The 20,333-nt window shown below is 46.5% G+C and overlaps 1 protein-coding gene across 1 annotated transcript in view; it reads left to right on the top strand.

The window, feature by feature from the left end:
- Positions 1-20,333, top strand: part of nsmfb (NMDA receptor synaptonuclear signaling and neuronal migration factor b) — a 66,678-nt gene that overhangs the window by 1,167 nt on the left and 45,178 nt on the right. The window contains exons 2-4 of the mRNA XM_052037390.1: positions 651-718; positions 10,441-10,881; positions 15,682-15,757. Coding sequence (XP_051893350.1) covers positions 651-718; positions 10,441-10,881; positions 15,682-15,757 — 585 coding nt within the window. The remainder of the gene's footprint in view (positions 1-650; positions 719-10,440; positions 10,882-15,681; positions 15,758-20,333) is intronic.

Genomic DNA, 20,333 nt, shown 5'->3' with positions numbered 1-20,333 from the left:
AAAATGCTGGAAATAGTCAGCGCGCCAGGCAGCTTTTGTAGAGGGGGAGATGCTTTGCAGTGCGCCAATATCATATGCTCCTATTCCAACTAGTTCTTTCCTTCGTTTCTTTTATTTTCAAATTCTCTCCATCCTTTTCTCTGGCACTGTTTCTTCTCCCTCTCCCCCCTCCCCCCGTACCCTTCTTCCCTCTCTCTGTCAGACCACACTAAGTTAGCGGTTTGCTTGTTTAGCTGTGCAGAGAACTGCACCCTTCACTTCTTGGATTGGTTTCATGTTTTTCTTTATTTGAATCACTCAAAAGGTGCAACAGTTGGATATGTGTAAATACATTGAATGTGCTTTATTGCCTATTCAGTAATGGGCTATTGATTCTAATGAATCATATTTACAGTGCTGGCAGTACTGGAGCGGATGGATTCTCTCACAAGCATTCATTCACTATTCCTGTCACGGATCCAGGCTGGGAGAACTTGGTTGTATTTTTACTGTTGATTTATCATTCAAGCCCCATTTAAGTGCTGGAATGAATTGGTAATTTTGCAGGAGGGAGGGTGACATGCAGCTTTGTGAGGTTTGTAAACCACTCACGTTTGCGTCCTTGCCTCCTTGCTCTGCCCTGCTGCCTTGCTGTGGATTTGAACGTGAAGAGCAGCCCGAGCTTTTGGAGAATACCTGTCGCAGAGTGAGGCTGGTACCAGCAGCACCAAAGTGCCAGGTAAGACACTACCTGCTTCATGTCACTCATGCCTTGAAAGGTCTAAAACTGGTTAAGAGGGCAACCTGGATGAAGGGTCTCGACCCAAAATGTCAACTGCCCATTTCCCTGCATAGATGCTGCCTGACCCGCTGAGTCCCTCCAGCATCATGCGTTGAACCAGGCAATTTACTTTCTTCTGAATGTTGGTTCTGGTGTGGATGTTCCCGATCTTCTCTTGGGATTCACTGACACTTTGGGATGCATTGTACGTCTGTGAGGTTTAGTGTGTGTACTTGTGTCTGGCTGTTTGTGCAGGGAGTGCAGACAACAGAAGCAATTATTTCCCCCAAGCTTGTTCTGCCACTGAGCTCAACTTGTTGGTTTGCCTCCCTATTCCAGCTCTTCATAGCTGCTCTATTTCCTTTACCCTATCAAAATCCATCTCTCTCAGCCTTGACATTTACAGTGATAACCCCAACCTCAGCAGCTTTTGGAGGAGGAGAGTGCCCACTGAAAATGTGCTTCCTGGCCTCACTGTTAGATGGGCTGGCTCTCACTGTACAGCCCTGCCCCCTCATTCCGTGAGATAATGTAGCAGTCCGTACCCACATGCACAAGTACCTGGACAGCAGTCTGTCATGGTCCCATAAGGTGCAAGTAAAGTGTCCAGCAATGAGCATCTTGAATGAGAGGGTCTAACTGCCTGCCCTCAGCATTCAATGGCATTATCATCACCAAATTCCACATCCTCAACATCCTGGAACCAGAATCTTAACTGGACTAGTCACATGGAGTCATACTGCACAGAAAGCGGTCCTTTGTTCCATCACACCCATGCTGACCTTTTTGCACAGAAACTAGCAACAAGAACGAATCAGGGGTTGGGTAGTATATGCTGAATGACTCGCCTTCTAATTCTCCAAAGACTTTTTACCATCGGCAGTGCTGGTACTTGCCTGGAGATACAACAACACTAAAGAACCTTACTGCCATCCAAAACCAAGAAAGTGACTCGATTGACACCCATCCATTAACCTGAAGCTTCACTCTCTCAGCCACAGGCAGCCCATGACTGAAGTTTATACCATCTATTATATGCAGTAAATCAGCATGCTATGGGTTCTTTAACAGCGCCTTCCAAACCCCATAACCACCACCACCTAGAAGGACAAGAGCTCCACTACCTGAAGCTTCTCTTCCAAGTCATTTCTGGATCCCACTTACCAAACAACATTGTGGGACTGCCTTCACCATATGGGCTATAGCAGTTCACCATCACCTTCGCAAGGGCAGTTAGAAAAGATCTTGCCTGAGACCACACATTTCACTACAGTCAGGGATTTGGGAGCTGCTGTAGAAGTAGGCTGGACAGGTAACTGTAGTGCAGTTTGTAAACTATATACACTACAGTCCTGGTGAGTCTGTGGCAGAGGGAAAGAACACTTAGGGTGGCTGATAGAGTGTCATTTAAGCAGGCTGCTTTGTTTTGGATGTTGTTGTGAGAGTTGTCAGACTCACACAGGCAAGTGGAGAGCATTCTATCACACTCCTGACTTGTGCCTCGTAGATGGTGAAAAGAGGTGAGTCATTCACCAAGGATGGCTCACCTCCGACCTGTTCTTGTAGCCACTGTATTTGAGTTGCTGGTCCAGTTGAGTTTCAACTGAATAGTGACCCCAGGTTGTTGTCGGTGGAGGTCTTGGTGATGGTAATGCCACAATGTCAAGGGTAGATGGTTAGACTCTCTCTTGTTGGAGATGGCCTTTGCCTGGCACTTTTGTGGTGCAAACATCACCTGTCACTGATCAATGTAGACCTGAATGTTGTCACATTGCTTCACTTTCGAAGAAGTTGTGAATGTAATTGAATATTGTGCAATCATCAACGAATGTCCTTGTTTCTGTCCTTTTGATGGAAGGTAGGTCATTGATGAAGCAGCTGAAGATGGTTGGGCCAAGAACCCTATACTGAGGAACTCCAGCAGTAGTGTTCTGGGACCTCCAACAACCACAACCATCTTCCCTTATGCAGGATCTGATGACTCCAATCATTTTCGTGTTTTCCCCTTAATGCCCATTGGCTTCAGTTTTAACAGGGTACCTTGATGCTGCAATCTGTCAAATAGTGCCTTAATATCAAAGCAGTCACACTCACCTGTGCTCTGGAATTCAGCTCTTTGATCCATGTTTGGTCCAAGGTTGTGATGAGGTCTGGATCTGAGTGGTCCTGGCCAAACATAAAAATGAGCAGATTACTGATGATAAGTGACATTTGCTTGTGCTGTCAACAGCACCTTCTCTACTGATAACTAAGAGGAGACTCTTTGGATAGTAATTAGCTGAATTTGATTTGTTCTGCTTTTGAATTAAAGAGCATGATAGTCTGATTTAGAGACATAAAGTTATTAAAAAAAACTCACAAAGGCTGCAGAAAAGAAAGGTGAGAAATGTAAAATTACTGTCTGATCCAAAGAAGATGGAATTTTATTTTAAGGGAGAAGCAAGATAGGCAGAAAAATGTTAATCCACTTTATCCTTTCATGCCTTATTCAATCTCCTGTTCTGATTTTAAACAGGGCAAGTTTTTGTATGGTTCTAACACAAAGCTTTGTAAAACATACTGCAGCACATCAGAAGCAACAGGAAATAATGGGGAATGGAATCGAGGCAAAGATAACAGCAGATATGTTACAAGCTCAGTCACACCTGTCGACATAATCCCACACAGTGATACAGCTAAGTAGAGCTGCTGCCTCACAGTTCCAGTGACCCCGGTTCAATCCTTGCCTTGGTGTTGAATGTGTGGAGTTTGCACGTTCTCCCTGTAACCATGTGGGTTTCCTCCGGGTGTTCTGGTTTTCTCCCACAGCCCAAAGACATGTGGGTTGGTGGGTTAATTGGCCACTGTAAATTACCTCTTGTGTGTAGGTGAGTGGTAGAAACTGGGGGTAGTTGATGGGAATGTGGAGAGAAAAATATGATTGGTGTAAAAGTACTGTAAATGGATGCTTGATGGTCAGCGTGGACTTGATGGGCCAAAGGGCCTGTTTCTGTGTCATATGACTCTATGGCTTATCGACACACAACTCCACACACCTACTGATACACAGTCATAAACAACTTTGATCCCATCCTATGTACCTATCTGACAGACCTCTGTATAAGCTGCAGAGAACAGTGGACTCAGCCCAATACATCACAGGCACACTCCTCCCCACCATGGGTAGTATCTACAGGAGGCGCTGCCTCAAGAAGGCAACATCCATCATCAAAGATCCCCACCATCCGGGCCATGCCTTCTTCTCGTAGCTACCATCGGGCAGGCGGTACAGAAGCCTGAAGTCCCACACCACCAGGTTCAAGAACAGCTACTTCCCTTCAACCACACAGTTATTGAACCAACCAGCACAACCCTCATCACTACAGTTTAGCAATACTGTGATCACTTTGAACTAAAATGGACTTATTTTTGTTCTAATCGTGTTCTTTCTTGTAAAAATTATGCATAATTTATGCTTTTCTTGTGAAAGCTGCTTATATGATGCTATGTGTCTGTGATGCTGCTGCAAGTAAGTTTTTCATTGCACCTGTGCTGACATGTACACACACCTATCAACACACAACCCTACACACCTATCGGCACACGAACTCATCACCTCTACCGCCAAGAAGGACAAGGGAAGCTGGTGCATGGGAACAGCCAACTGTAGATTTTTTTCCAAGTAGCACATAATCCTGGCTTCATTGTTGCTGGCTCTAAATCCTGGAACTCCATCCTTAGCAGCACTGTGGGAGCATCTTCACCAGCAGGACTGCAGTGATTTAAGAGGTGGTTCATCACCACAGTGACAAGCGGTATTAGGGATAGGTAATAAAAGCTGAAGCAGTATCTATTTGTAACTGGCATAGAGATGTCCATCAGTGCCTTTTTGAGGAAGCCCTTGTCCTTCCTGCTTGCTCTGGTCAATGCATTTCAGTCCTGACCTCTGTCTCTGTGTAGTTCACCCATTCTCCCTGTGACTGCTGGGCTTCCTCACGGTGCTCTGGTCTTCTCCCACGTGCAAGGACTGATTTGGGACAGTTGGCATGGCTTTGCCCGTGGGAAATCGTGTCTCACAAATTGAGTTTTTTTTTAAGAGGTGACCAAGAGGATTGACAAAGGCAGGGCGGTAGATGTTGTCTACATGGACTTTACCAAGGCCTTTGACAAGGTCCCGCATGGTAAACTGGCCGGAAGGTTAGATTACTTGAGATCCGGGAGAACTAGCAATTCAATACAAAATTGGCTTGGTGGTAGGAGACAGAGGGTGATGGTGGAGGGTTGTTTTCCAGATTAGAGGTCTGTGATTGGTGTACCTCTCTACAACTCTTTGCAAACTGTATAGTATTGTATGTAGGACTGACATCTGTGCTTTGCACATTCTCTCAGTGCCACTGCTAGAGCTGGAGTCTTTTGGCTACTTGGGCTGCCTGTGTCCACTCATCTGCAGCTAAGTAGAGTACATATTGGCAAGCAAATTGTGCACTGAAGGACGATGTATTAACAACTGCAAATACTCCCTTCGCTTGGCCACTTATCGCAACGTAAAGTGCAGGGCTGGAGGGAGAGGTCACAGGCATATTAATGCTCAAATGATTGTATCAAGGCTGAGACCAAAGGAGCAATTTAAAGGTCCTTCTCTCAATGCAACAGAGTCTCAGGCAGTAGCGATTAAACATAATTACAGCGAGCTAGCTAATTGCTGTTGTTAACCTGGCCCACATCCTGGTGCCTGCAGTCACTCCTGCTGCCTGTTCCCATTCAATCGAAGTCAAAAGCAAACCTCATCCACTTGTCCCAGTGGGTGTCAGTCTCTCTTTGTGCCGTTGTTTTATTAATTCTCTGTGTGTTCGTACCTATCTGTGGATGGGAACCTGTTTTTGGATATATGTTTTGTGGGGGTGCTTCCATCAGCGTGTGTGTGTGTGTGTGTGTGTGTGTGTGTGAGACTGACTATCATTCTGTGGATTTATTTGTGTTTACATTTGGAGCTGTATGTGAATGCTTGAATATGCATATACTTATGCATGGAGAGTATTGTCTGCATATACTATATTTCCATATGGATACCTCTATATCTGGCATTTGTCTGGATATCAATGAACATTTGTTTGTACATGTGTTCATATGCAGAATGTATATTTGTATATGGTTACATATGAGTGTGTGGATCTTTGTATCTGTGTTAATGAAAATGTGTACATGTTTGTGCTTGTATGTATGTGTGCCTGTGTGTGTATGTGCATGTATGTACATGTTCATGTATGTGTATAAGTGCATGTTTGTAGCATTTGTGGGTTTGTTGTAGATTGTTCATGTGCTCTTCTATACATTTAAGTGCTTTTTTTGCAGGTTTATCTGTGAGATAATGTGTCTGTACCATTGTCTCTTTGACCCTGGAAAAAGTTGTCACTAAAGGCCCTGACCTGCTAATCAATCTTCACAGGGAGACAGTCTTGTTTCTAAAGGATTGAGTCTTTCAGATCAATGTCTGTTTTATTCACCATGTTTTGCAACCCTGAAAGTGAAGTTGGTGTCATTTATTAACAAACAAATCCAACATCCGTCAACAGAATAACGAAAAACTGGGACTCAGGGCAGCCAGTGGCAGAAAAAGGGTTAATGTTATGAGAAATGTGTCTTGATGCCCTCCTGCAGCACCTGTGGCTTCAGCTTCGGATATAACACCTGCTTGCCAGGATGTGTGAAGAGAGGAAGTGTCAATGATATGTCCCCAGGTTCTAATAGTATTCACACTGATGTGGGCTTCATGACTCTGTGGAGCTGTACAGTATAGAAACAGGCCCACTATGTCTTTGGTGACCATCATGCCTACCTCTGCTAGTTCCACTTGCCTGCATTAATTCCATATCCCTCTACACCCTGCTCATGTAAGTATCTGTCAAGAAGCCTCTTAAATGTTGTCACCGCCTCCACCCCCTCCTCTGGCAGCTCATTCCAGACACCAACTCCCCTTTGTGTGAAAAATTTACCCCTCGGATCCCCTTTAAACCTCCTCCCTCTCACCTTACACCTATGCACTCTAGTTTTAGACAACCTTACCATGTTCAGTGTCGGCCAGAGGCAAACCAGTGTGGAGAAAAATCAGATAATTAAAAAAGGTCATGGTTAACAAAGAATTTTTAGAATTATTTTCTTACCTGCAGAAGTTTGGGCTGGACATTGTTCCACACCTCAGAGGACACACTAACTGGCAGTGACATTGAGCTGTCATATGGCTCATGTCATCAGAACATTAGACATAGAGGGAGGAGTAGGCCTTTTGGCCTCTTGCTCCTGCACAGCCATTGAAAAGGTCAAAGTGCCACTTTCTTGCACTATCACTGAATTCCCTTAACATTGAGGCTCACTGCTGCTTCACTGCATGTGGTTCAAAGCATCGTGTACAGTAGAAAGGACAACACATTCCTCTCCCCCCAGCAGCTCTGCCATCGCCAAGCCAACAGAGGAAGTGAGGCGCATATAATTACAACAGAAACTGCTGTAAATACTCAGAAGGTCAGGCAGCATCTCTGGAGAGAGAAGCAGTTAATGTTTCGGGTCCGGGATCCTAAATTAGTACTGTGATAGAGAGAAGTTAGTTTAGATAGCAGGGGAGGTGGGGGAGGACAGTGAGTGGAGTAAGGGGAATTCCTCTGATACATTGAGACAGTATGACCTAATGTGGGGCATTTAAAATGGGATTAAGCTTCCTTGTGTGTGTGTGTAACGCATTTTTAGTGGTAAGGCTGTGGAATGGTACAGTAGTGCAGCTGGTACAACTGCTGCCTCACAGAGCCGGAGACCCGTATTCAATCCTGACCTGGGGTGCTGTCTGAGTGGAGTTTGCATGCTCTTCCTTTGACCGTGTGGACTTTCTCCTACGGCCCAAACACATGCCACTTGGTAGGTTAATTCCCCACTGTAAATTGCCCTTAGCGTGTAGGTGAGTGCTGGAATCTGGCAGGAGTTGATGGGAATGAGGGAGAATAAAGGCAGGATTAATGTAAGATTGGTGTAAACAGGTGGATGATGGTTGGTGCAGACCCGATGGGCTGAAGGGCCTGTTTCCGTGCTGCACCTTTCTATGAGTCTATGTCCGACAGGCCAGACTATGCAAAGGTAAAAGAAAAAAAAGGAAAAGCTGAATCAAAATGATGGCGGGCAAAAACGGCCTGTACCCATAGAAAGAGAAAGGGAGAGGTACCAGAGCTGGCGAATTCGATACTGAGTGCTGCAGGCTGCAGTGAACCCAGAGGGAAGGTGAGATGTTGTTCCTCAGCTGAGCCAGGTGTTGGATAAATAAATGATTGGGAATGCACTGACAGAGATTACCACCAGTATACACTCAGCATTCAAACTGTATCAAGTGGAGTGTGGATAGCTACAGACAGTCACAAGTGGACACCAAGCAAGTGCATTGCACTGGCACTAGACATTGAACAGGGACAGATTATCTGCACGTGTACTGGAGCCTTCTCCTGCTCGCTTTCATTCACTCTTGGACCTGCTGTGAGTTATGTAACGTGGAAATAGCTGCAGAGCTGTTGTTGCCATTAAAGACGGGAGCATTTGGCCCTGTGTGAGTGACAGTGTAAGAACATCTTGCATTCTGTGAGTGCTGACATTATGTTCTGTGTAACAGGAGCCTCCCCCCCAGCTGGGACCACTGATCTCCAGTCAGCCAAGGGGTGGATGTACAAGTCCTTCAGCTTCACTCTGAACTCTCTGACTTGGGATTTACTTTTGTGCAAAGCAAAAATGAAAATGCAGATCTGCCCGGAATAGTGACTGTCAGGATTAAGATATAGCAACGCACACAAAATGCTGGTGGAACTTTATGCTTAAAATATAGCAAATCCAATTTGCTTTAAATCTATATTGTAATCCCTTCTGTTGAAATAACAGATAAGCAGCACTGGTTGGATAATCTATTGATGAATAATCTCCAGATGTTAACAGCCATCTCTTAATGGTTGCTTCTTTTCTCAGTTTACTCTGTGCAGGCAGTAGATGCACTGATCAGACCCAGAAGTGACAGGCTTCGGAACCGAGTGCTCTCTGTGTCAGTAATTACTTTAAAAAGCAATAAGACAAATGGTAGTCTTCAACCTGACAGCATGAACATCGATTTCTCTAACTTCCAGTAACCACTCCCCCTCTGTCCCTCTTTTTTTCCCTTATCGCACTGGCCCCCATCACGCCAACTCTTCCCCCTCCCCCGCCCTCTCGATCTGCCCGTCACCCACACACTCCTCCCTCTGGTTCCCCTCGTCACCTCCTTCCCTTCGTTCCATGGTCCACCATCCTCTCCTATCAGATTCCATCTTCTTCAGCCCTTTGTCACCTCCACCTATCACCTCCTAGCTTCTTATATCATTCCCACTCTCCCCCCTCCCTCATCTGCCTATAATCCCCCCACCTTTTTATACTGACTATCTTCCCTCTTTCCTTCCAGTCCTGATGAAGGGTCTCAACCCAAATCGTTAACTGTCCATTTCCCTCCATAGCTGACCCCTGACCGAAATGCCTGGATAGGGTGGAGGTGGAGAGGATGTTTCCAGTAGTGGGAGAGTCTAGGACCAGAGGGCACAGCCTCAGAATAGAAGGACGTCCCTTTAGAACTGAGATGAGGAGGAATTTCCTTAGCCAGAGGGTGGTGAATCTGTGGAATTCATTGCCACAGACGGCTGTGGAGGCCATGTCATTGGGTATATTTAAAATGGAAGTTGATAGGTTCTTGATTTGTAAGGGCGTCAAAGGTTACAGGGAGAAAGTAGGAGAATGGGGTTGAGAGGGAAAAATAAATCAGCCATGATCAAATGGCAGAGCAGACCCGATGGGCTGAATGGCCTAATTCTGCTCCTTTGTCTTATGACCTGTGAATTCCTCCAGCTCCGTTGTGTGTTAAAACAAATCAATTGTTCCTTTCTCCACTGCTCCTGGCCAAGGCACTCCATCAGAGGGGTCGGGCAGTCTCATGGCCCACCCTGCCACTCTGTGGGTGTCAGCAGGCCATTCCACTGCAGGCTTCATCACATCCGAGTCTGCCCCCGTTCTCATAAATGTACCGTCTAGACTGGTCACTGAACAGTTATCAGGTATTCCAAGCACTTCATTGCCAATGAAAGTACTTTATTAAAGTCAATGTTACATCTTAGTCTGCTGAGGGATCACCAGAGCAATGCGGTAACAGATAAGTTATTTCTTAGCGATGGCTGCTGATGGATAAACATTGGCCAGAACACTGGGGATACTGCTCCTGTTCCACAACATGCTGTCAATTTTTTTGTTTTCTAAGGGAAAGCTTAAAAATTCCAGAGCTACACAGCGGGCCTTGCTCATCTCTCCTGCTGGGGGTCGCTACGCACCTCCGAGGAACAAATGGCCTCCTTTAGTGTCACTGTTCTGTGATTCCACATGCATCTGTGAGAACAGTTGACACGTTGATTTAAAACCTCGCCCTTCCGATGGTGCGGCACTCCCTCAGTACCGAAGACAGGCATCTCCAAGTTCCCAGAGTGAGGTTCGAACACTCAACCTTCTGCCTCGGGGATATTTGTGCACTTCGTATATTTGACCGCCGAGGTGGTGCTGGGACTTGGTCAGTTGGGGAGATTTCGGTGGGGTAGGGTGGGTGAAGGGGGTTGGGGGTTGCTCTGTGAATGGAGGTATCAACCGCCCCTCTCCTTGGCTTTCAGAGCATCTGGTGGCTGAGACGCCGATAGGCGCAGACGAGCCATCCCAGCTCCAGCTACCTGTGCAGAACAAGCGACGCTTGTCCACCATCTCGCAGGGCAAGTTGGACCGGAGCTTCTCGGAGGAGGGAGCGGAGAAACCGGCTGAGGCCCAGAAGCCCCGGGTGTACACCATCTCCGGGGAGAGCCAACTGATGTCAGAGAGGGAGAACGAGGGCACGCGACCAGGCAAGGTGTGGCAGCAGGCGCCACAGGGACCTTGCAGCTCGCACGGCGCAGCCAGGAGCTGGTCTGGCAGTAAGCAGACCTCTAAGGACTGTCCCGGCTGCACCAAGGGTCCCGTCCCCACCCAGCAGACCTTTGACTTGGATCAGGCACCGTCCCGTGAGCCTGCCCGACATCGCAAGAAGCTGGAGCGGATGTACAGTGTGGACAGGGTGTCTGGTGAGTGGGAACGCTGGCCCATGTTTGGCTGCTTGACCATGAATGTAGAACATCGAACACAGAACAGCACAGGAACAGGCCCTTCAGCTTACAATGTCTGTGCCAAACATAATGCCAAATTAAACTAGTCCCTTCTGCCTGCGGGTGATCCATATCCCTCCATTCCCTGCATATTCATATGCCTCTCTAAAAGCCATTGGAATGCACGGTAGTGCAGCGGTTAGCGTAACGCTATTGCAGCACCAGTGACCCGGGTTCAATTCCGGCCGCTGTCTGTAAGGAGTTTGTACGTTCTCCCCGCGTCTGCGTGGGCTTCCTCCGGGTGCTCCGGTTTCCTCCCACATTCCAAAGACGTACGGGTTAGGAAGTTGTGGGCCTGCTATGTTGGCGCCGGAAGCGTGGCGACACTTGCGGGCTGCCCCCAGAACACTCAATGCAAAAGATGTATTTCACTGTGTGTTTCGATGTACATGTAACTAACAAAGAAATCTATCGTACCTGCTTCCACCACCATCCCCGGCAACCCATTCCAGGCACCCACCATTCTCTGTGTAAAAAAAAAACTGCCCTGCACATCTCTTTTAACCTTTCCCCCTCTTACCCTAAAGCTATGCCCTCTGGTATTCGACATTTCTACCCCGGGAAAAAAAGATCTTTACTGTCATGCCTTTTGTAATTTTATAACCTTCTATCAGGTCTCCCCTCAGCCTCCAAAGCTCCAGAGAAAACAATCCAAGTTTGTCCATTATAAAGAGGGGAAGGGGAGTGGTGAGACAGGAGTCTGAGGTGATTGGTGGACTGAGGAGGGGTGTAAGATGACAGGCAGGTGGTGCCAGGAAGGGGAGGGGCATACCTGCCGGTCGAAAGAAAATTGCATTTCCTTTCCTCCCACAGATGCTGACTGACCCGCGGAGGTCCTCTAGCAGATTGTTTGTTGCTCCCTCATTAATGTGGCTGGGTGATTCCTTGCCTTTGCATGTGAGATTGTGGAACATCCCCAGTGATGTGCTTTGAGGTTGATGGTTGTGGCAAGTGTCCTCACTTAAAGCAACCTCACAGAAAAACACTGGAGCAAAGAGACTTCAAAGCCACTCATCAGTGCTTCTTCCTCACTTGAGATTGCCTTGCCCTCCTTTACCATGTTCAAGGGATGACCAGCCCCTTCTCATTTCCCTTGGCTTTGGCTCCAGACTCTTGTCTAGAGTCACCATCTTGTGTAATTGGCAAGCCTTCGGTAAGGACGTTGGATTGGCGGCAGGGCAGAGGTAACTGTACCCTGGACCTGGTGACCTCTCCCTGCAGTCATAGAGTCATAGAGTCATACAGCATGGAAACAGGCCCTTCAGCCGAATTGATCCATGCTGACCAAGATTACCATCTAAGCTTGTTCCATTTGCCTGCGTTTGGCCCATATCCCTCTTAACCCTTCCTCTCTATTTATTTGTCCAAGTACCTTTTAAATGTTGTTAATGTACCTGCCTCAACCACTTCCTCCGGCAGCTCATTCCATATATGGACCACACTTTGGGTGAACAAGTTACCATTTAGGTTCCTATTAAATCTCTCCCATCTCACCTTAAACCTATGCCCTCTAGTTCTTGATTCTCCAACCCTGGGAACAAAACTGTGCGCATTCACTCTATCTATGCCTGTCATGATTTTATACACCTCTATAAATCACCCCTCATTCTCCTATGCTCCAGTGAAAAAAGTCCTAACCTACTAAATCTCCCTATATAACTCAGTCCCTCGAGTCCCAGCAACATCCTCATAAATCTCCTCTGCATTCTTTCCAGCTTAATGGCATCCTTTTGGACACGAGTCCAAGAGTCTGAACATGAGTCTGGACCTGAGGTATTTGCTGCCGCAGAGAGACAATGATAAAACCTCCCGCATTGAAACGCATTCAAAAACAATTACATTACTGCTCTGATTTCAAGGCAGGAGTCTTATTGAGAAATAATTTGCAGTTGGTTGCTAGGATTCTCTACAGCCAGCTTGCACTTGGTAGCAACGTATTCTGGGTTACTGGGTTACAGTGCTTTTGTATGATTGCAACAAGGTGGTTGTATGAATAATGACTCAGATGGTTGATGGATTGTGGAGCTATCCAGCAGATCATCTTTAGCTTAAGAGATAAGATCAGATATCTTTATTAGTCACATGTACATTGAAACACACAGTGAAATGCATCTTTTACGTGGAGTGTTCTGGGGGCAGCCCGCAAGTGTCGCCACGTTTCTGGCGCCAACGTAGCATGCCCACAACTTCCTGACCCGTACGTCTTTGGAATGTGGGAGGAAAACAGGAGCACCCGGAGGAAACCCACGCAGTGACGAGGAGAACGTACAAAATCCTTACAGACGGTGGCCGGAATTGAACTCAGGTCGCTGGCGCTGTAATAGCATTACACAAACTGCTACACTACCGTGCCTGCTTAAGCATTTGCAAATAGATTTGGTTATTAGCTTCCAACAAATATAATCAATTACAGAGTTCTATCAGCTTCCACCTCCTGAAACACCTCCTGAATTGGACACAATGGCACTTTTGTTCAATCTGCCCATTTTCAATAACAGGCAGCACCCTGGCACAGCTGGTAGCGCTGCTGTTTCACAGCTCCAGCGACCCGGGTTCAATCCTGACCTCAGGTGTTGTCAGTGTGGAGTTTGCACGTTCTCCCTGTGACCGTGTGGGTTTCCCCCGGGAACTCTGGCTTCCTCCCATATCAGAGAGACGTGCAGGTCGATAGGTTAATGGGCTGCTGTAAATTACCCGAAGTGTAGTTGAGTGGTAGAATCTGGGGGAAGTTGATGGGAATGTGAGGAGGATAAAGTGGTTTGGGTAGGATTAGTTTAACTGAGTGATTAATGGTTAGTGTGGACTCAGTGAGCTGTAGGGCCTGTTTCTGTGCTGTATCTCTCTATGAGCCAGGAGAACGGCATGCTGTTGCTTGCAGTTAAAATCTACTCCTGACTAGAAACATCCCTGTAGTATGTGGTGCCAGGAGTAGTTTTGCTTTGGCCAGGCTTCTTGCAATCTAGCCTGTGAGATTCTGTTGGAATCTGGTAAAAGGCCATGTTGGATTTGAGGCAAAAATCCTACAAGGTTTTGGGACAATATCTTAGGCCCTGGACATAAGTCTCCCAGGGGAGATATGCCAAACAGAGACCCTGAGATTACGTACTACTCCTGCCCCGAGAACCTGACCTTCGAAGATCAGACAACGTTGGCTGTCTTGAATCTGATGGGTCCAGAGGTTTGGAGAGGCCAGTTCTTGCTGCTGCCTCAGTGATGCTTAATTACACCAACCTCTGTTGGTATCAGCAGATCAGGGTGTGTGCTTACCAATGGGAGTGGTGAATTTCATGCAAGAGCCTACCAAGTGAGAACTTGTGTAGCTCACAGACTCTTGCTCGGACACCTTTAATCTTAAGAAGTGGCCAGTGAGGTTCTGGGTTTGGTGGTACTTCTGCTTCTGCAGTTCTAACTCCTTCTCTTGAGAGCCACTGTCCTGTGAGGCAGAGTTTAATTCAAAGCTGGTTGATTTTTATCCTTTCACAAGATCACAAGACAAGGGAGCAGAAGTAGGCCATTCGGCCCATCAAGTCTGCTCCAAAGAAAAGGGAAGAAAGAAAAATAGATGAGAAACTGGGCGGGGGGGGGGCAAAAAAAAACACACTATTCTAACCCCAATCTTTGGCCTTATCCCATGATACCCCGACTATTTAGATATCTATCTATGTCCTCCTTAAACGCCTCCAATGATCTGGCCTCCACTGCTATACATGGCAAGGAATTCCACAAATTCACCACCCTCTGGCTAAAGAAATTTCTTCTCATCTCTGTTTTAAACCTGTACCCTCTAATTCTAAAATTGTGCCCTCTGGTCCTGGACTCACCCACCAAGGGAAACAGCTTGACCACATCTACTCTGTCCAGTCCTTTCAACATTTTAAATGTCTCTATGAGGTCCCCTCTCATTCTTCTGTACTCCAGTGAGTACAGTCCAAGGGCTGACAAACGCTCATCGTACGTAAGCCCTTTCATTCCGGGAATTATCCTCGTAAATCTCCTCTTGGCATTTGATTGAAGACCGCAGATGTTGGAATCTGGAGCGACAAGCAATCTGCTGGAGGAACTCAGCAGGTCAAGCAACATCTGTGTGGGAGGGCAGGCACGGTAGTGTAGCGGTTAGCGTAACGTTATTACAGCACCAGCGACCTGGATTCAATTCCGGCCACTGTCTGTAAGGAGTTTGTACGTTCTCCCCGTGGCTGCGTGGGTTTCCTCCGGGTGCTCCGGTTTCCTCCCCCATTCCAAAGACGTACGGGTTAGGAAGTTGTGGGCATGCTATGTTGGCGCCGGAAGTGTGGCGACACTTGCAGGCTGCCCGCAGAACACTCTACGCAAAAGATGCATTTCACTGTGTGTTTCAATATACATGTGACTAATAAAGAAATCTTATGAACTGTTGATGTTTTGGGTCAAAACCCTGCATCAGGTCCTATTGCAGGGTTTCAGCCTGTAGTGCCGACAATTCCTTCCCGCTCCCACAGATGCTGCTCAACCCCCTGATTTCCCCCAGCAGTTTGTTTGTGGCTTGTCATTCGATTGGCTGATTGGTGGTCACTTGGACATCTGTCTCCTCTCCTCAGTTTCATCTGTGGTCACAGTCAGTATCCAGCCAACAGACATGTCTGTAGCTCTTTGCTGTCTGCTTTAGGGTGAGCTTTACTGAATCATTTCCCTAATCTTTCTTTCTATGGTTAACGCTGATCAAAGTCTGGTTTCTTTCAGATGATGTTCCAATCCGGACTTGGTTTCCAAAGGAAAGCCTTTTCAGCTTTCAGACAGCCACTACCACGATGCAGGCGTGAGTATGGTGACACATTGCCATTGCTTTATGAAAGTTTGTCACCAAGTGAGATCACTGGATGCTTGGGTAGTAAGGAAATTCATGTGTCGGAGGACAGAGCAGGAAAGTAGACTTGATGCAGAGATTCAAACATTTTATTGAAAGGCAGAGGAGATTTGACTGTTGTTGACCTGCTCTTATTTATTATGTCTTAACTGCTGTGATCACATGTAAAAGCCTGTGCATGGATTGGCAATTTTAGGATGCAGAGTTTTGCTGATAAAACAAAAGCCATTCTGCCTTTATCCTGGTTTACTTAGCAAAATTTAACCCGTGCACAACATTGCGGACAAGTTTTTGCATTTATTTTAGAGTCTGGGACTGCTGCAGTGTTAGAGGTCCAATCTCAGAGATGACATTTTAAACCACGGTCCTATCTACTTTCCCATTTGGATGTTAAACAAACCTGTTGCACATTTTGAAGAGAAGCACATGAGGGTGAGTTCTCCTCAGATTCCCGGCAATATTCACTGTCAACTAACACCACAAGAACATTCATGTGTGTAGCATCCTGCTATGAAGACACTACCTGACATATTTGCCGAAATGAAAATAGTGATGAAACTAAATGGAGTAATTAATTAACCGTGAAGTGCTTTGGGATCTCAAGAACATACAAAAGGCAATATGTAAATGAAAAACAGAAAGTGCTGTAAACATTCATCAGGTTAGGCAACATCTGTGCGAAGAGAAGCAGAGTTAACTTTTCAGGTTAAAGACCCTTTGTCAGAACCTCCTCTCACCAATTCAAGCCTTTGATCTGAAATTTTAACTCTGGTTATCTCTGCACACCTGAATGCTTCTAGCATTTTCTATTATCATTTCAGATTTCCAACATCTGCAGTTTTTGATTTTCAGCGACTTATATCGTTTTGGGTCCAGGTTTGGCTTGGCTTTCATTGGGGCCCAGCTAGTTTATACTAATTTCTAAACATTTTACATTAGGAATTTGTGGGAAATTTGAACTTAATTTGGCAGGGGCAGGTGAGATGTAGAAATATGTGCAGTTTAAGGGCCACCTTCCAGATTGTGCCTGCAATGGGAAATAAGTCAGTTAATCTTAACTCAACACAAGGACGCCTGTTGCCAAGTGAACTATGGACATCAACACTCCTGGAGTCTCTACATCTCCTATTGTTGGACACTCTGCTACTGTGCACCTGACAGTGACCACCTCCCGCACAGGAGGGAAGCTGACGAAGACCCTTCACTCTTCAACCTGAAACATTAACTCTGTTTCACTTCCCACAGATGCTGCCTGACCTGCCGAGTGTTTTCAGCATCCTTTTTTCATTTCAGATTTCCAACATTTGCACTTTTTGCTTGATTTTCATGTAAATGCAAATTCTTTCTTTAGATGTGTACCATTAGTTGAAAAGGCCAAAGATTCACAGTCTGTTGAAAGTCTTACCTGGATTCATTAAGACATCCATTGAAGGTAATATTTCAGTCTCAGAAGGGAAACATCATAGGCTTAAAGCTCCCTGCCCTGGGAATTTCTCACAAGGCATTCTGCTTTCAAATCTAAGTTTCCCCATTCAATCTGTCAATAAAGTAGTCAGGTTCAGACTTCAAACATAAGGGTCACTCATCAATTGTGTGGCATCAGGCAGCAAGAAGACATTCCTTTTCATCTGCTGTGCATTGCATCCAAATTAGCATTGAATCACCTAAGCTTCCACATCACAGGGATGTGCCTTGATGTATTCCCACCAATGTTAGAGATGCTGTAAGTGCAAGTTGTTGTTGTATAGTTCTAGATGGTAGTGACACTTCCTTTTTTAAGGAGTGTACTCTCGACTCTTATTGTCTCTAAAGTTATTTTTTCCTGATTTTTTCGGATCTGGGCTTCAGACAAGGCCGACATTATTTCTCCTGGACTGAGTGGCTTGCTAGGCATTTAAAAATCAACCACATGGGGTGGGTCTGGAGTCACATACACCTGGACACATAAAAACTGATCCGTCCACCACTGGCACTATCTGTCTTCATCTTTTTCCCGACGGGCACCTCGAAGAGGGATAATCAGTGTGTGGGGTGGGGAGGGAGAGAGAGAGAGAGAGAGAGAGAGAGTCAGTGCGTGAGGGAGAGAAAGAGAGTGACAGCAACTCAGAGAGAGAGAGATTCAATGTGTGTGTGTGAGAGAGAGAGAGACAGTGCATGAGGAAGAGAGAGTGTCAGCAGCTCAGAGAGAGAGAGTCAATGTGTGAAAGAGTCTGTCAGAAAGTGTGAGAGAGAATTAATGCATGAGAAAGAGAGTCAGCAAATGAGAGAGGCGGTAAGAGTCAATGCATGAGAGACACAGAGTGAGTCAGCAAGTGAGAGACAGAGTCAACGTGTGAGAGAGAAGCACAGATTGAATGCAGAATTTGGGGAGAGAGGGAGAGGGTCAAAGCATATGAGGTGAAGAGGGAGATAGAGTCAGTACATGGGGGGAGATGGAGTGTCAAAGTGTGTGTGAAAGCGAGAGAGTCAAATCATGTGAGAGAGTCCGTGCGTCATAGGGAGAACAAGACCAAGTCAGAGAGATGGTGTAAATGAGAGAGTGAAAAGGTCTGCATGAGGGAGAGAAAGGGAGGGAGGGTCAGTGTGTGTGTGAGGGGGAGGGTCAGTGTGTGTGTGAGGGAGGGTCAGTGTGTGTGAGGGAGAGGGTCAGTGTGTGTGTGAGGGAGAGGGTCAGTGTGTGTGAGGGAGAGGGCCAGTGTTTGTGTGAGGGAGGGTCAGTGTGTGTGAGGGAGAGGGTCAGTGTGTGTGAGGGAGAGGGTCAGTATGTGTGTGAGGGAGGGCCAGTGTGTATGTGAGGGAGAGGGTCAGTATGTGTGGAGGGAGAGGGTCAGTATGTGTGTGAGGGAGAGGGTCAGCGTGTGTGAGGGAGAGGGTCAGCGTGTGTGAGGGAGAGGGTCAGTGTGTGTGTGAGGGAGAGGGTCAGTGTGTGTGTGAGGGAGAGGGTCAGTGTGTGTGAGGGAGAGGGTCAGTGTGTGTGTGAGGGAGGGCCAGTGTGTGTGTGAAGGAGAGGGCCAGTGTGTGTGAGGGAGAGGGTCAGTGTGTGTGAGGGAGAGGGTCAGTGTGTGTGTGAGGGAGGGCCAGTGTGTGTGTGAGGGAGAGGGCCAGTGTGTGTGAGGGAGGGTCAGTGTTTGTGTGAGGGAGAGGGTCAGTGTGTGTGAGGGAGGGTCAGTGTGTGTGTGAGGGAGAGGGCCAGTGTGTGTGAGGGAGAGGGTCAGTGTGTGTGAGGGAGAGGGTCAGTGTGTGTGCGGGAGGGTCAGCGTGTGTGTGAGGGCAATGATGGAGATCTAGTCTCGCAGAATCTGCTATTTGTTCCAAATGGCAATCAGACATTCAATAATTTTGTCATTGTAGATGTGTCATTGTAGATTGTGTCAAGTGACAGTGGAAAACATTGTATTGAGGGAATGGCCTGATCCACAGTGCCTTTGTCACTGAAACCTGCTTTAAGTGTATGCTGTCCAATGATGTGGAAAGTTCCCTCGTGCCCTTTTTACCCCAGTCATGTTGAAGGCTGACACAGAGACCTACACAAACCAGATAGTACTAACAACAGTTTCCATTTGTAATGCACCTTTAATATAGCAACATGCCCAGAGGTATTCTCAGGATTCTATTCACACAGAAGTAGGTTAATTGGCCACTGTAAATTTCCCCTTGTGTAGGTGAGGGGTGGAATCTGGGGGAATTGACGGGAATGTGGGGAGAATAAAGAGGGATTAGTGCAAATTGTTGCTTGATGGTATATGAGGACTCTGAGGGCCTTTTTCTGTGATACCTGACTCTACCACTCCAAAATACGCCTAAAAAAGTGTTTAAGTAAAACTTGGTGCTAAGGAGAGGGAAAAGGGAGATTTAGGGAGGCAGGGGTCAATTAGGCTGATGGCAGTCACGCGATTGAGGGTGAAGGAATGGGGCCTGGGCAAGGGTGCAGGGTCAGAGAAACACTGAACCCTCAGATGGTCGTAAGCCTGAAAACAAGGATCAGAATTTTAAAGCAGAGGATATGGGGACCGATAGCAACGTAAGCCGCTGAGCCCAGGTGCTACGTGACATAGAAAATTATTATTCCCTTTTGGCCAAGGCACATAAACAGGAGTTGGCAGTGAACAAGCACGAGCTGCACATTTACTGATGCAAGGATTTGTTCTCTTTTATCTGGTGTGTACTGTACATGAAGGGAAAATGCATCTGGATTTAGTAATAACAGAAACAGCCTGTACTAACCAGAGGTTTGAGCACAGGTCCTTAAGCTTCCCGCACCCTGAGTGGTATTCCACTGATCTGGAACTAATTGGGTGTCACCCAACGATCAAGCCTCCTTTGATACACTTCTATTATTCCTATCAGTGATTTTTGTTAAACATACAAAGTATGCCAGCATTTGAGAGCTAGGTTTGGTGTTTAATGAGATCGCACTGAATATTGAATAGCAGTAAGTTCAGTCAGCCAGCATGTTAAGTGAGCGCTCCCATTGGTGAATTTATAATTGAATGTAAATTTAATACACCAGTGGTACGTCATGTATAAT

Source organism: Pristis pectinata, chromosome 23 (assembly GCF_009764475.1).
Source record: "Pristis pectinata isolate sPriPec2 chromosome 23, sPriPec2.1.pri, whole genome shotgun sequence".
Classification (NCBI taxonomy): Eukaryota; Metazoa; Chordata; class Chondrichthyes; order Rhinopristiformes; family Pristidae; genus Pristis; species Pristis pectinata.
This window is presented reverse-complemented; position numbering and strand designations above follow the sequence as displayed.